The following is a 16948-nucleotide window of genomic DNA, read 5'->3' as shown; positions in this document are numbered from 1 at the left end:
TGCTACGCTCAGAGACCAGCTACCTGTAAAACATTAACTTTATATATGCTCGACACTTCAAAATATAAGCTTTGTTCAACTCTCTGTCTTCAAAATATTTATTGCAAGGTGATAACAAACATTGCAGCTCAGGATTTGCTCACAACGCAGTGGTTTGCAGCCAGTGAACGTCTGGAATACACTGATAAAACTCAGCTCAGGCCAATGTTCACTGCCCACAGCAAGGTATTGACTCCAAAAATATCAGTAAAATATTTTCCATTTGCACATAATAAATATGGTATTGTAAAAAAAGAAATCACAACCGTTCAAAACTTCAGAACAAGATGTTTTACATACAGAAACAGCAAACATGCTGAAGAACTGTATTAAATTCTGAACTGATCTGAAAAAGAGGAGTTCAGAAAGCTGAACAGATTTTATTTTTTTGGTATAGATTTTTTTTCAGCTCAATGTGCTTTGTAAATCACAATTTTAATAAACTCTCTTAACACTTATCACAGTGCCACTGCGTGTTATCTGTGGCACTGGTTAACTGATAACCACATCTCAAAGTCCACAGATACTACAGCAGCTGACCAGGGTTCAGCTCGGTGCCCTCTGCTGTTTCCAGGAGCAGGATCTCCTCCAGCACGACGCCGTCGGGGTGGCTGGTGACGGCGTGGACGTAGCAGTTCAATAACCCCACCTCCTTTCCCAGCACGCCCTGCACCTCGTAGCTCTGCAGTGATAAAAGCATGGTGATTAAAACAAATAGTCCTGGACGTCCTGTTCCGAGCGGCACCCAGCTAGGAAGATCTAAGGTCCTCCTCCAACAGACTTCAGATTTTTAAGGATTCAAAAAGAAAGGTGCACTAGGACTGATGGAAGGAATGAATACGTTAGGTTTTCGGTGATTAAATCTGACTCCTGCTTCAAGTCCTGCTTCCCTACCAGGCTTTTAAAAATGAGCTGTTCAAGAAAAAAATAAAAAAGAAAGCTCCTGTGGCGTTGAATTCAGTTTTGCTGAAGCATAACCTGCATGTGCTTCCTTCAGGCAGCTTTCTGACACCTGTGTATCCATTATCCTAGCTAACAGATCCACTAAGGGAAAACTATTGCAACTATTTTACTCCTCTCAGATGGAAGGTTTACATCCATTTCCCTCCCCTATATAACTTGCCTACCACCAGCCTCTGACCATGCTCCCCTCGCTTTTATCCGGGCTCTGCAACTCTACAGGTATGTGATGCTCATGTCCTTTGCCCAATTCAAGGCATAAACATCCCTTTTCTTAATTTTTTTCCCCCTAGTTTATTTGTACCCCAGACCGGTTCTGACCCTGCAGCTGCACAAACAGCTGCACTGGTGCAGCAGAAGGGCTTCCACAAGGTAAGGAACAAGTGGCCAGGGCCAGCGATGGTTAAAACCAACCTCCCTGCCAGAAGAAGTCATTACAAAGCTACAACCTTAGAAACTTTAACAGAACTGGCAAAAAAAAATGCCACCTCAAGTGGTATTCCTTGTGCTTAATCTTTGTTGAGATGAGCTGCTGCTTAAAATGCAGCAATTCAGAGATAGAAAAGGTTATAAAAAAAAGAATAACGTTACCCCTTCATTTCACCTAGGGAAACAATGTTTCTAAGTTGCCAGAGTTCTAAATTTTAGCATTAGAAACATGACAAAGAGGTTGTTTGAATTCTAACAGCTCAAGGAAGAGCTACATTTTGTCAGTCTGTAACCAAATCAGACACATCTTAAGCAAGACTTAACTGCTATTAGAGGAGCAAATACCTTTTGGAAAATTGTTGTACCTCTTTGCTTAAATGAAATATACACCCTCCAGCATAAGAAAAATAATTTGCTATTTCAGAGCAATATTCCACTTGAAATATTATCCATAAATCTCACTACAGCCATGGAGCACAGAACAGCAAAATGCTAGAAGACTCTGTCAGACAGGGAAAGCGAAATGACCCCAATACGTGTCACTGACCTGGGATGATTAACCAAGGCAAGAAGCTGGCCTTTGCTCCCTTCCCTGTGCAGTGGAGGGGGGGATCTCGGGGTGCTAATTGGACTTAATCACCCTCTGAAGGTGCTGCTCCTTCACTGCTGACCCTCCGGCAGCCAATGCCAGGCAGGCACCTACCTGGGTGCCTCCCTCACCTGCGATAAATCTGGGTCACTGTGCCAAACGTCAGGGTTTTTCTGATAGCTCAGATTAAAGGAACAACCACTTCATGGTTACATAAACTGTACTTTGGCCCACGGAGCCCCGTGGCTTACGTGTGCTTCATTCACACAACTATAAAGTGTGATCTCACATGCCTTCTGCAGATTTCTCTACTCTGACTGCCTGCCAGTAGACTCATGGCTGTGCTATTAGAAAGTAGTTGTGGTTTTCAGAAGACCATCCCAAACAGGCATGATGGTTGGACTGTATCTTTGCTGTCTTTGGATCCTCAGCCAGAAAATGGAGTAAAGTCCAGCACTGCCCATCATGGCTCTCACCGTCTGGACGGTGCTACCTGCAGACAGTTCTGCAGATCCACAGCTGAGCTAAAGCTCTCTACACGTCCCATCTGTGGCATCCTCCTCCTAAAAAGGAGGGTGTCAGCCTGACAAGAGTCATGTGACAGGGCATCAGCAGGTGGAAGGTGGGATTGGCAAAGGGACCAGCTCACTGAAATCCCTGGCTGGGCATGAGAAAAATAATCATTATTTCTAGTGAAACCTGCTACCATTCCTAATGCAGTTTCTGAAATGAGCTGCCTGTAAAGGCAGAATCTCCATCCTTGGAGGGTCTCAAGATTCTCCCAAAGTCTTGGCTGACCTGCCCATGACCTGGCAATAGCCCGATGTGAGTGGCAGGTCAGACAATGACCTCCAGGAATCCCTCTCATTTCTATGATTTGATCATCTCCTCACCCGATTCATGTCTCCTGTACTCTGCCTCTACACTATGTTATATAGTTTAATTTTCTTTCATCAGCATCCATCATACCTACCCCATCCTCACTGGTGCACGACGTCAGGAGAGAAGAGATTGTCCTTTGTAAGAGCTGGAAGGAGAAAATTAACGGGTTTTGTTCATGGCAAAAATCTTATGTATGCAAAGACATCTTTTTGCAGGTTAAAACAGTCACGCTGAACAAGCTTTATCACTTTAATATAGAATGGCTTTGTTCCTCAGCCCAGGAAAGCAGAGGAGGGGTGACACAGAAGATGTTCAGAAGATTTAAAACATACATGTTCCTTTTATGCTGTGGAGACTGAGGTTCCCCAAGGCCCAGCCCAAGAGAGCTCTGTAGCTGGATCATAAAAGTTTGCAGACCTCACAGTAAACTTAATGACTATATTATTTAAGATCAGGGAACTGAGTTCTTAGTGCAATGAAACATAAATTTAGTATCAGATTAAATGATGAGCTACTTTTACATCTTTTAATTTTTCTCCTGACAAAGCTGTTTATAGAAGTGTGGTTTAGAGTACCTGTGGGTCTATGTATCACTCTACTCAACACAGCCAGGCTCATTCCATGCCATACCTTTACTCTTACTACACTTTGAGATCTGGATGGACAACTCAAGAAGACTTCCAGCTGCATTTTCACAGTCGGTGAACTGACATCTTCACAGCACTGGTTGCAATACAGCAACCCTCTGAAAAATGCAAACGATGATGGAGAAACAGAGAGAAATGGAAAAACTATCAGTTGTAACTCAAATCACACAGAAAACCAGCTGGCTTATTCTCTACAATACTGGTAGACTTCCAGTAGGAAAGCCCTGGTGGGCATTCAGTTGATAGCAGGAAATAGAGCTCCTCTGTCAGTAGGGCTGAGTAACTTTTGGAGGACTTAAACTCTTCCAGCAAAAGGATCTTCCTCTGACAGGTTATGGCAACATTGGGGGAGGTTGCTATTTATAGTCACCCACTTAAGCAAATATTAATCTCATAACATTCCAAAAGTTTTGGCAAAAGAAAATTTGCAGTATAGATTTGGCCCAAGTGACTTATTGATTTAGGCCCTTGTTCAGCAAACGTTCAACATTTTCACCACACACTTAAGTCACATGCATAAAACTAAGCTCAGCTATAAGTCCTTGTTGGAATAATGGCTTAAACAAATATTGATGCTACATTGTTCTCCAAATCAAGCAAAAGTGTCCTTCACAGTAGAGATTTGTTTTTTTTTTTATTGAACTACACTGTTGTGTGATATGCACACTATTTTTTTGCATGATATCGCATTAATTACTTATGTTACTATTACTTCTATTATACAATAGATGTATAGTACAGGGCAACAATTTTCCAGATTTTTTTAAAGGCTTTTTCCACCAGAGGCTATAGGTAACAAAGCACAGGCAGTAAAGCTTCACAGATTTAGGAAAATGTGATCTATTCCAACGGGATCAAACCCAGCCCGCTTCTCCTTACACTTTTTGTAAGCTTTCCCAGTAGAAAGAACCCTCCTTTCCTTAGTTTTACACTCTGATGCCTCTCTTATCCCCTGTTGTTTTTATCCCATCAGGTAGCCCAGGCTCTGCAGGAGCAAGCCAAGCAGCTGACAGGGAGGCTTTCCAACAGCGTGCAAGAGTGACGCAGGTTTAGCTTTTCAGGTGGTAACAGGTCCTGTAGGATCAGTCTTCACTTTTGGGACAGTCATACTCCCAGCATTATTCAACATCTTTTCTAGAAAGGCTACAAACTTCATAGGTCTGAGACACAACTCTTCCACACAAATTACAGCACAGTTCCATGTAGAAATGAGGTGAAGTGGTGGCACACAGGGTAACAAGGTGGCGTAGACAAACACAAGTAGCTACTTTTAAAGGAGCTTAAAATCAGACCTGGGATTGAAATGGATGTTTATTAACACTAATATTATAATGCAGTGGACTATGAAATCTTTAATAAGCAATACTTTAAGATGAATTTAAAAAAAAAAGCGATAACTGCAAATTCAGATCATTTCATATCTACTTGTATCTTTCTTAATAAATTAATCTAACCTTGCAGCTGTTATCAGTTCATCAGCAATAAAAATACTACGTCTTAGTTCTAGGAAGGAACAAAGGGCAGCCTGTGCCTGCAGGAACCATTGCATCACCTACTGCTGTTATGGCTACAGCTGCAAAACACCTGGAGTGCTCCGGAGCATGCTGACTCTCACCTGTCCTGGGGACACTGCTCCAACTTTCCATTGCCACATCTGTTGCATGTAGGCCAGGAGAAAGCAGTGCTCTCATTAACTCCAGCAACAGTACCTGCAGAAGATGAAATTCTTACAAGATTCTAATGGTAAGCCAGCAAACACAGCCACTCCTGGCTTCACAGCAGCTTTGAACCTTTCAGACCCTCAGCTTAAGAATAACATTTGTTGGAGAAAGCATCACCTCTTCCAACAATCTCAATCCCCTTCTCCTTCAGACCTCCAAGAAGGGATGACAGTATGGCAAAGTCTGTTACACTCCAAAAATACCTGAAGGCAGGTAACTGATAATTAACTTTGCAAGCAGGTTCGGTTCTTTTGGTTTGGGCTTGATTGTTTTTCTGATTTGTTTTTGTTTGTTTGTTTGTTTTACTGATCCTCTGATGTTTCCTTGGCAATAAAGAGCCATAAAAATCACTAGGTCAGACAGCTTGGTATTATGTAGGAAACACAAACCAATGAAAAGACTCAATCCCTTTCAAAAACAATGATGCAGGTTAAGTTCCATTAACAATGGAGTTATTTTTCATTTATACAGATTTAACAGAGATTAGATTCGGCCCACAGATTTAAGTGTGTGCCTAAGAAGGGAATGCCAAAGATACTTTGGACTAATACAAAGGGCCTTGCTAGTTTTGGCAAGAAAAAAATATAATCAGAATTTTATAAGAAGCAAATAAAGAGTGTATTATGTTTTATGGTAATGATACACTGAAATGATGAGCATTAGTTATGGAGAAAATGCTTCTAAGGATTTTGAAGCTTACAAACAAGATCACCTATAAGAATAAAATTACGCTAAAATAAATCTTCACTGGTACAACAGATGTGTAGACTAGAACTTCCAGCTCCCATTGAGCAAGAATCTCACAGTTTTACACCGTATTCAATAAAGGAAACCCTTGGAGACTAAGGAGCATTTACACTGTCTGGTCTCTAACAGGGCATCGATTCCTTGCTTCCTGGTTCTTCTGGGACAAGGAATGACAGGAAGGAGGGAGCTACACATAAAACAACAAGCCTATAATTGTCTTTGGGAATTCCAAGGACAGCAAGTCTGAAGATCCAGAAAAACACTTCTCAGATACAACACTCATGACCCGATTTCTGTGCATATAACAAAACAACATGGACTTAGCCATGGACATGGAATTAACCCCTTGGACTGTTACAGTAATTATTTAGATTCTTCATTTTTTTGTGATAAACTGAGAGTTTCCATCAGCACTTGCTACTACAAGGTAGGATGTTTTCTGCCACAGCATGGGCACATTTCCCTTGCTTGTGGAAAAGAAAAGCTACTGATTCATCTGCTGAATATGTTTCACTTTTCATTAAAAAATAATTTAAAAAAAAACAGACCAAAGCAAATCCCCATTTCTAACAGGCCTGTTTCTCTCCAGGCCTTTTAACTTCCCTCCAGCTGTGTGCAGGATGCCAGTGTGCAAGTAAGACAAGTGCATGTGAAGAAAATGAATCAGCATCATCCAGACGAGATCATGTCTAGTGGAGAGGTTTATTTTGATGACAACATAGAGTTCCCTCCAGAAAACCACCAGAGATCACTGAAGTCAGAATAAAATCAACAAAAGGCAGCAACAGATCTAATAATCTAGAGACAGTCCTGTCCTGCATGTAGAGGGACCTCTCAAATTTAAGCTGCTGAACTCCTCCACATCTTTGTCAAGACTCTAGATTTTGCTTGACGTTCACAAACCTTTTGGATATCTTCCCAAGATCTTTCTTTTAAATGAAATCCAAAAGCAAAAATTCTATTTTGACCTCTAGTCTTCTTTCCTGGGTTGTGGCTGACATCATTAAGAAGAGACTGACAAGAGGACAACACTTGGAAAAACAGGTCCCTGGTGAGGAATGCAAGGAAGGGCCAAGGATTAAAAGTAACACTCTGGTTGAAGTGTTCAAAAAATGAATGTGGATATATTTTTTTTTTTCCAATCAGTTCCCTTGATTAATGGACAGGAAGGGGAAAAGTTCAATCAAAAGGAGAAACCTAGGTAAGCTGATTGACCCCATCACACTGGTAAGAGGGAAACTGAAAAAACCCCACCCCTGAGTAAGGGTGTTGGGTATGAAAATATCCAATGTCAAAATTCAATTACTTGTGGTGAGTCATATACTAGGCAAATATAATTAATCAAGTAATATTCCCACATAACATGTGGTATGGACTAACAAGAATTTGCTCATAAGCATGGTTGAGAGGAAAAACAGTTCTGTGCAGCACGAACTGCCAACATTTAAGTCATCCTGACTGCTGCTATACAGCAAAGAGAGGCTGGAAATCACTTCGCCACGCATAATGATAAGAAAATAAATCTATTAACCCTGAGCTCACAGGTGAGAGCCATACACTCATCTTTAAACTAGAGGAATAAACCTTCCAGTTTCCATTCCTCTGCTGAACAGCACCACACTCCTTCCAGTGCTGATCCAACTGGACCTCTCTGGAAGAAGGACTGCTGACAGACTTCTGCTGGACTGCAGCACTGCCCTCTTACAGCTGGGCCAGCTACAGCCTTGTACCAGCTAGCTCAGGTCTCACCTTTGAGCAGGAGTTAGGACTGGAGGAACTTCACAGGTTCCTGCCAACCTAACATCCTTTTTATACACCTTCCAAAAAATGACTACCCTACCTAGAATTCGTCAGGCAGCATGACCTGTACTTCTCCCCAGTCCCACCACTCCTGGAAGCTCTGACACTGTGACCTGCTGTTGATGGGGACTTGAATGACCCTCTGCCTTTTTCACTGGCTAAAAGGAAGTTTTTCTAGGGAAGGTTGAACCTGCTAAACCCCTAAGGGAAGCAGCCATGACTGCCAAGGAGCAAGAAGGAGCACTACTTCAAGAAGGGTTAAAGCTGCTACAGCCTTTCTGAGTGCTGGGTGAGAGGAGCCCCACATACAGCATACACAGGTGACCAAAAGTACAGGAAGTGAAAGGAGGACACAAAGAAAAAGAATGAACAAAATAATACTGCTTCTCACTGAAAGCCAGATTTACAATTCTCTTGAGTAAAGAGACAGAGACAAGGAGTGAATTTTACGGATGATACATTTTCCTTCATGGGTTACTCCACCAAATACATATTCTCCCACCAATAAAATAGGCTTAATGCTATTCGTTTCACCTCTTCAGTACAAAAGATGTAGGTTGTAACTAACCAAAGTCAAAAATACCAGATATATATCTCAAATGCTATTAAATAATTTTAGTTATGCATATAAAAGTCAGAGTCATCATCTATATATATAACATTAGCCTATGCATCAAGAAGATATTTTATATTCTGTGTTGGTACCAAGGTGTGGGAACACACTGGTAACAGCTACCCTGGATAAATTTCAGATTAAGCAAGACAAGGTTGTGGGATTAATTTCTCTTGTGTTATTCTTCCATCTGTAATATAGAACAGGGAAAGCATGACACCTCCCATGTGTGTAAAGTAGGCACTTGGTTATACAACAATCACAAAGGAGTATTTTCTTTCTACTAGAAAAAGAAGGGACAGAGAAATGTTTGCTCTCTCCTACCTCATAGTCAATGGGCCAGGAGAAGACAGAGACTTCTCATGCTCTGTCTTCCATACTTAGTTACTCTTCATTAGAAAATTAGAAGTGGAGAAGCGACAGTTCTTTGTGCAATTATCGGAGAGGTTTATAAAAAAAAAAAAAAAGAAAAGCCAAGAAATATTTCACACCCAGTGATGGAAATATTTTTCAAGTAGCTCACATTATAAACGCAAGATGCACACGTGCAAGGCTTTGAGTGAAGTGCCTCTAGTTGTGCTTGGGTTTCATTTCACAGTGCCAGAGTTCCAAGATTTGTCACTGCAAAGGGCTCATATATTAGTCAGAGAGGCACTGCTACCTGGTGGCTGTGCCATCAGAGAAGGCATGTTTAGAACAGCTTTGTGTGGTTTCAGACTGTGTGTTCAGTGCACCACATTAGAGCTGGAAGGATTCATTTAAAACAAGAGTAAATAATGATTACAAAGCTAATTTCAAAAGCTCCAGTGAGTACTTGGAAAGTTTAAATGTGAAACAGTATCAAGGACTTCTGGAACCCTAAGAGTTAAAGAAAGAAGGGAAACTGTCTTTAAAAGCCATGAGTTATTGGACTTTTAAGGACTTTTCCCCATAGGCACTCCACAACTGGGAGGTTTAAGACGCTGGCTGGACAAAGCATTAGAAAATACCCAGTAGGAAATGTTTCTGCATGATTAGGAAACGTTAGAAAATACATTGTAAGAAATGTTTCTGCATGGTTAGTGGTGGGACTGAAATATTAGACAAAGCAGTGATCCAAAGTGGCTGGTGAGCAAATATTGGCCAGGTTACGCTCGATGACTATGGTGAAATATTAAATTGCCCCACTGCAGCAAAGCTCCAGGGAAATCAGACACTAACCCCTACCACTCAGGATCTGGCTAACGAATCTCATCCATCTGCCTAAAAAATACTAGTATACCTCACTGTTGCCAACTTCAACAAGACGGGTGTGAACAGAAGGCTCCTGAAAGAAGACAGTGAAGGGAGGAAAATAATAAAACAGATTGTGCATCAAACATTTATTCTGGGGTATGAGTGAGTGGGAGCAGAGCTGGCCAGCAAAAGGCAAACAGAGCCCACAAAGAAGTATAAAAATTTCAATATCCTACTGACCCACAGCAATACCATGCTTTCTTAGCCCTCCATGCTGTTTGTGCAAGAAATCAAAGTGAAGACCTAAAAGATTAAAGTGAGCATAAGTAATTAGCCGTGTTCATTTCAGGAAGGGCCATACAAACCTCTCACAGCACAAATGGAGTTGGCCTGTGTTGTAGAATCCAGCTCGTCGAGTCTGACAGGGCCAGTCAGCTCACTGAGGTCAGCACCAGCAGCCGAGCACAAAAGAGGCTTTTGTAACAGGAGAACAGTACGTTCAACACAAATAATCCTACCTGCCAACAGAGACATTGCAACTCAGTATGGCAACAAGGAAAAAGGTGACCACGTTAATTGTCATGGCCAGCAAAGACGATGATCTCTGCCAGCTACTCAACAGATGGATGGACTCCATCAGGTTTTCATGACAAAATATTTTGCTCTCAGTGATACCTGCATCATGCTCTTGTTACCTTTGGCAACACAAGAGGAAAAGAGATGTTTTAAAAAGTCAAACATGGCAGAAGAGTCCACTGCTGCTCTGCCTCACACCATGCTCCCTGCAAACACAACGGCACTGCCTATCCCTGGTGATAAGCTTGGGCATCCCTTCAGGTGGTCTGCCTTTGCTTCACAGGTCACAAAGAGTAGGCGCATGCAGTGCTTTAGTCTCCAAAGCAGGCACTTTTGCTTCAAGACACTTCACTTCCAGTCCACTCCCATTTTGGAGGTGACTGAAGGTGTGAGATGAGAACTACCCATGCAGGCACCATGCAGAACCACATCTGAACCTCAAAAACCAGCGACTAAAAATGAACTACCATCCTTAGATGATCTGTATGGTGGTGAAGGCTCACAGCTAAGATGATACAGAAGAATGTGTAAAAGTTCTGTGTCCAGGGACATACAAGTCTCCAGATTCAGCCTCTTCCTCCTTTTAGAGGTAGTAACTTCAATAAAACAAATTTGTTCAAGCATAAAAATCCAAATAAAACCAATTTTTTCAATAGATAGAATATTTTATTTGGAAGGGACCTACAATGACCATTTCGTCCAGCTGTGAGTCTTTGAGTCTGCTGTCAGCTAGTAAATCTGATTGACACTGGCCATTAGATTCAACCACCATCAGGGAAGACTGACAGAAATATTGGTGAACATACAGGAAGATCACTGAATTTCTCCTTTACTTTGGAGCTCAAGCCAAAAATAATATTAAAAAAACTTATAGGAAAGCTCCTATTACAACCTCTTTCAAATTTCTCCCCAAACATGCAATGTCTCATCTCCATCTGAGAATGAAAGCCTCTGCAGGTCATGCATTGGAGTGTCAGAGATGAGGGTAATAGTTGTTTGATCCCAGCTGCCTCAGAGCCACGTAAAGCTTACCATCTCCCCACAGTGCATCCTTGAAGAAGACAAGTCGTGAGGCAGCACTGAGGGCTCCTGTGATTTCTGTGCTGAGAACACACGATGCAGCCACCGACACAGGAACAACCTTTGGAGTCCCATGAATCACATTTTGCAGTGTGGAGTCAGTCACAAACAACCAAACTTCTCTTTGATTTATAGGAACACTGTGTTTTGTCTATGATTAAAACAAAAACAAACAAAACCCCCAAACTGGAATGCAGTTGTTAACATTAGTAGAAGGAAAGACTAAAATAACATCCTCATATTTAAGTAACTAATAAAATTGACATAAATTATTACATATAGGGCTCGTACAGGATAATGAATCAAAGCTTTGTTGGAATTTTTCAATATTCTGTACTGCAGATTCAAACATCTCTGCCTTAAATTAACTTTCTGAGGTTGATTCACTGGAATCTTGGCTTCACCTCTATCAGCTACCACACTTCATCATAACTCACTTGGACTGCAGTAGAGATTTGAAAATATGCTTAATTTTAAAAATAGTATTTGTTATATATACTATATAGTTAAATTCTATATATGAGCGTTAATTGGATGCTTTTATTAACAAAGACTTATATAATTTTTGCCTTAAAAAAAAAAAAAGAATTACTGATGTACTACTACTATTATTCCTGTGTGAGCAAATTTTCCATGTACTGTTTCCATTACCTGATTCCCAAGAGAACTAGTCCTTGGCTAATACCTACTGCAAGTTACAAAGCTGGAGGCTTTTCTTTCTGTTGAACAAACATCTCTAAATATTTGAATGGTGCATAGAAATAGGAAAGCAGATAACTCATAAGAGACACAGGATTCCATAATGATGATGTAATTTTTCTAAGACAGGTATGAAAATACTGTGGTGTGACTAAATTAAGGTACATCACAATTACTGATGTCACAGCCAAAATACCTAGATCTCACCTCAGCATTCATATCTGAAAATAATTATCACAAAATCAATGTGTTGGGTTTTTTTAATTTCTAACACTGGTGTGATGAACAAGACAGACTAGATAGGAATTACATACACATCAGTGCTTCTCCCAGTGCTCTAAGAAAATCAGATGGGTTACAATTTGAAGATTCATGCTTTTTTGTTTTTAAACACAGCTTTTATAAGATCTATTTGTGTCTGTGAACTTTCCCATGTTTTAGAAAAAATGGGTTTAATAACAAAGCATATTTCACATTTACCAGTCCAAACAACTTGTAAATTTTAAGATTCTGATATTTTGAAATATTTAACAAAGATTAAATTACTTTCGTTTAAAAAGTTTTTGTTACTATTTTAAAAATAGTCTGCCAATTAAAAAATCACCCTTAAAACATTTAAATTAAAATTAAATACTACAATAATTGGAGAGAGACACATATCACATAAATACTTTATTTTCCAAGTTGTATATCTCTAGCATAAGGTAACACAGTGAGAACCCCAACTTTGTGTCCTGGGTTGAATTCGAACCCTGAAATCATTAACCACACTAAAATTAGCTTTCTGTTCATGCTAGCAGCTCTTAGAACAAATGCAGTAATTGGAAATGAGGACTGGGAAAATGTGTAACTCAGGTATTATGGTTATGCCTTAATACAATAGATGCTGCCTGCTGCAGTGATGTTGTTTCTTTGCCTAGTAACTACATACGTTTGAGTACCTCTTCTGTGCAGACAGCATTTAGGATGGCTTCAAAGAAAGGTTTTTTACAGCTGTCATGTGAGAATTACTAACACATTCAAAGCTGGCTTTCAGAAGAATCCTCCAAAAAGTAAATAATAACAACAGCAAAAATCACAAGTTAGTATAAAATCATCATCTTGCTATGTGTGACAATTTGTTCTGAACAGAGAGGACACAACAGACAAAGAGCAGCAGGATTGAGTTATAAGGAAGGACAGCTCCTTAACCCCAGATGGAATACATTTCCTCATATTCCTTCTGTACCACAGTGCAGAGTCTGAGCAATAATAAAAGCATAAGTCCACCCCTCTTCCACACAAATGAAGAGTCACAGAACACTGTAACTACACAGAATAAATCCTATTTTTAAAAGTAGCTTTGAGTAAGCTCATGTACCAGATTATCTAATAACAATACTAAATCTGCAGAACAAACCAGCACAGTCCCTTCCTCCCTTACTACAACTCGATCATTTTGCTATCCAGAAGTGTCATCCAGCAGTTATCCACAAGCTGTGCAGAAGAATACCTTCTACTGCTTTTCCAACATTACTTTCAAAAAATTTACGAGCACCCGTACTGCTGATTTATGAAAATTTAGTGCTTACAGTTCAGTAAGTGAATAATCATAAAAAACTCAGCTAATAAACCTCCTAGTAGCAAGAAGAAATCATGGACCTTTTTTTTATTTCTAGACAAACTTCCATTCTTCAAAATCACATCTCTTCCTGCATGCTTTATCTTTTCTCTAATTTAATGAGGAAGTGCTTCTACACAGGATTATTGATGACCCCCAGCAACTCAAATGCAGACATACCTGAATACAAAAGCTTTTGGCTAGGATAGCACCAGTCTGGAATTTTATTTTGTTTAATAGAACAGTTTTTTTGGAAATAGAAGTTTATGTGTGTATGTGTCTGTCTTTCTGTTAGCACCCCAAAGATCCCATCAAGCTAGCAAATGCTCTGTTAAATTCTCACTTAGTGTGGAGAAAACACAAGAGATATCCCTCATCTTAGGAGTTAAAAACTACTCCCTGCCTAAAAATCAAATAATAACTCATTGGCTTTTGAAGCAAAAGGGCAGGACCTAAATTAAATTTATGTCTCACACTGGTGGGAAGCATCTCCAGCTATTTTGCTGGCCGTTCTGGAATTTCTTTGTCTTTGGTTCATATGCTTTGATTCACACTTTGTTTCTTGTGGAGCTGATGGACAATTGCAAATTATTCTCCATCAGAATTCAGTGCTGGCTGTATGGAGGATCCAGTCACCAGGGGAAAAAAATAAAATCAGCAACAAAAAATTCCTCTAACTACTGAGGAAGTTAGCAACATTTTGAAAGAAAATCACAGCGTAATTCAGAAACAAATAAATAAAACATAATTATAAGCTTTCCAACATAGCATGGATGGCAGATGTATTTACCTAAGAATTCTTCCTTTCTACTAACTGCCCCATAGAAGCCAAATTTGCCTGAGGGGCTTCTATTGAAGTCAACAAAAATAGTCCACACACTTGCATGCAAAGAGCAAAACTGTATTTTTATATAACTATCATCTGTTAAATTCTGTCCCCAGACACTCAGCTGACTGGGAACTTTTTGTTACATATCTAAGGATAGCAATTAGCTGTAACTCAAGTCTCAACCAACCCCCCACAAGGTCCCTTACAAAGGTGCAATACTTTCTCTGGTTAGATATCAATTTATTCAGGGATCATTCACTTCCTAGACTGGATGGCTTTGAAATGGAAGATGCAGTTCATTTTACCCATTCACAAGCATTTTAGATCTAGTGACAATTCTGCTTGTACTACTCTTGAGGAAAATCCAGGAAGGTTTTGTTTTTTTCCATATAAGTGTTGGCTTCTTCCCATAAACATGTTGATTTTATGTTAAATTCATTGCTAAGTGGAAAGATTACCTGCTGCCTTAGATACACCACTTGAGCCCAAAAGCTACAACGTTCGTTACAACCATCCATCTGAAAATAGCACAAAAACAGGGAATGAGACAAACATGATACCAGAAATCCAGTGGTACAAAGTATTTGTCATCTGACTTGTAAAGCAGATTACCTGAAGAATTTCCTTTAGACCACGAACAGCTGGTGGCTGGTACAAATCAGAAATCTGTTCTTCTTCATCCACTTCCACATGTATCTCACCAGACTGAACAGTAAGGATGTAACAGAAGCTGGGAGGAGGAAGATTTGTTGTTGTCTATTAAAAAGCAAGGAAAAGAAACGTGACCTTAAAAAAGGCACTTTAATTTGCCCAGTTGGGTTTTATAACAGCCAAAGCAAAAACCACATCATTTACATTTTAAGACGGATGGAGAAACAAAATTATATGGTTAATAACAATGACTCTCTGAAGTAGAAGTTGAGTTAATAAACCTAAATTCACAAGTAGTAAGTGAAATCAGCTTGTGTGTATCATTCTTTCCATAATCTGACATGGATCCTCACCACAAAAACATCTCATGATTTGGCACACTTGGCAAACACTGCGACTATTTCAAGGTGCTTGTTGGTTTTGCATTTTTTTTATTAGTACGTGGTACAAGTGCCCTGGTTATTTATTTATTTTTTTTTTAATAGCCATAAGTTTTCCAAGATTTGGGGACTTCTGCATGTGGGTGGGTTTCTGTGATAGTAAACAGCTGCCAGACTTTTAAAGCTGCCAAATTAAATCCAGGACAGCACAAGGAGATAATGAAGAACAGGAACACAACAGCTACAAGAACTGTTCTCTTTGTGTTATACCAGATTTTTCTTTCCCCCTTAAAAAGTACCATGACGTAACAACTTTATCAATCACCACTTGAAGAGGTCCCAAGCTAGAAAGGCTCCTTCTCAGAAAAAAAGACAATGCAAGAAAATATTTTTTATTGTGGATATGGTAAAATATTCTTCTAGCAATGCTTGTTGTTAATAAAGTTATTTCATTTAATAAAAGAAATACGAACCTATTAACAACAGTTGTCCACCCATTAAAAAACAAATTGTATGAGGAAAAAAAAAAGGCAAAATAAGCTGATATCCAAATTTGCCTCTTATAGCACTAAAGACAGTATTTGAATGTAAATGTGCCTCCTAAGAAATCAGTTCCACAGATGTCTTCCCAAGAACATTATCAGTGTGCTGGTAAAAGTGCTTCCATAAAACTCTACATAAAACTACACTGTTTGTATCAAGAAAAATTTATCTCAACTGAAAAAAAACTTCACTCAGCCAAAAGCCTGCAGCACTAGAATGCACGTCATCATGCTCCGTGGAATGAGTACCAGCCAAAGTCATCCTAACTAATAAGAGACCCAATTCCAGCAGTCAGCCAGTCTTCACAGAAGTTAATGTTCAGAAACGTGCTTTTGAATCTAAGGCTGCAAAGTGCTTCAGAAGAATGAGTTAATATCCTTGTATGTAGATTTCTCAGCTGGCTTCATTCTGTCTAATATTACTTTCTTCCTGCAAGGAGAGAAGAGGACTAATTTGTCTGGACATCCTACTATTCTAGCTCTAGAGGATTAATAAAGGGTCAACTGCACCACTTTGGAAAGAGGCTGCTGGTCCAGAGGGCTTCACGTTTGCCTTGGAGGTTGCCAGAACCAGTAAAACAAAACTCAGGAGCTAAAGAGAGGGAGAGAATCCAATTCCCAAAGTCAACATGATTACACTACCAACAGAAATAGAAGTTGTGAGTGAAAAATTCATTTCTGTAACAAGACTTACCATTTCAGAGTCTTGACTTTGTCCAGGAACTTTTACAGGCACTGCTGGAGGCCACAGACTGTCTATCAGACTAAAAAGTCCTAATGCCCTTCAAAAAGACCAACACAATCAGGTTGAAACTGTTTTCCAGTGTTATATTAAAAAGACTCATTAAGAAAGATAATTTAAGCCATTGCATGATTATGAAAACAATTTTAAATCACATCGTTTTTCTGGAAGCTGGTTTTGATTTGCTCAGATTAAATCTCCCTCATT

General features: G+C 39.7%; 1 protein-coding gene across 1 annotated transcript in view; it reads right to left on the bottom strand.

Moving 5' to 3' along the window:
* Positions 1-565: 565 nt before the first annotated feature.
* The window catches only part of SPIDR (scaffolding protein involved in DNA repair), a gene marked incomplete at its 5' end in the record, with an annotated part of 25308 nt that continues 8925 nt past the window's right edge, over positions 566-16948 (bottom strand). Inside the window, 7 exons of the mRNA XM_008938860.1 lie at positions 566-721; positions 3530-3644; positions 5162-5255; positions 10008-10160; positions 11251-11449; positions 15039-15182; positions 16694-16781. Coding sequence (XP_008937108.1) covers positions 566-721; positions 3530-3644; positions 5162-5255; positions 10008-10160; positions 11251-11449; positions 15039-15182; positions 16694-16781 — 949 coding nt within the window. The remainder of the gene's footprint in view (positions 722-3529; positions 3645-5161; positions 5256-10007; positions 10161-11250; positions 11450-15038; positions 15183-16693; positions 16782-16948) is intronic.

The sequence above is a fragment of the Merops nubicus genome, unplaced genomic scaffold, assembly GCF_000691845.1.
Source record: "Merops nubicus isolate BGI_N331 unplaced genomic scaffold, ASM69184v1 scaffold25954, whole genome shotgun sequence".
NCBI classification, from domain to species: Eukaryota; Metazoa; Chordata; class Aves; order Coraciiformes; family Meropidae; genus Merops; species Merops nubicus.
Note: the sequence above shows the minus strand (reverse complement) of the source record. Positions and strands in the feature narration are given on the sequence as shown.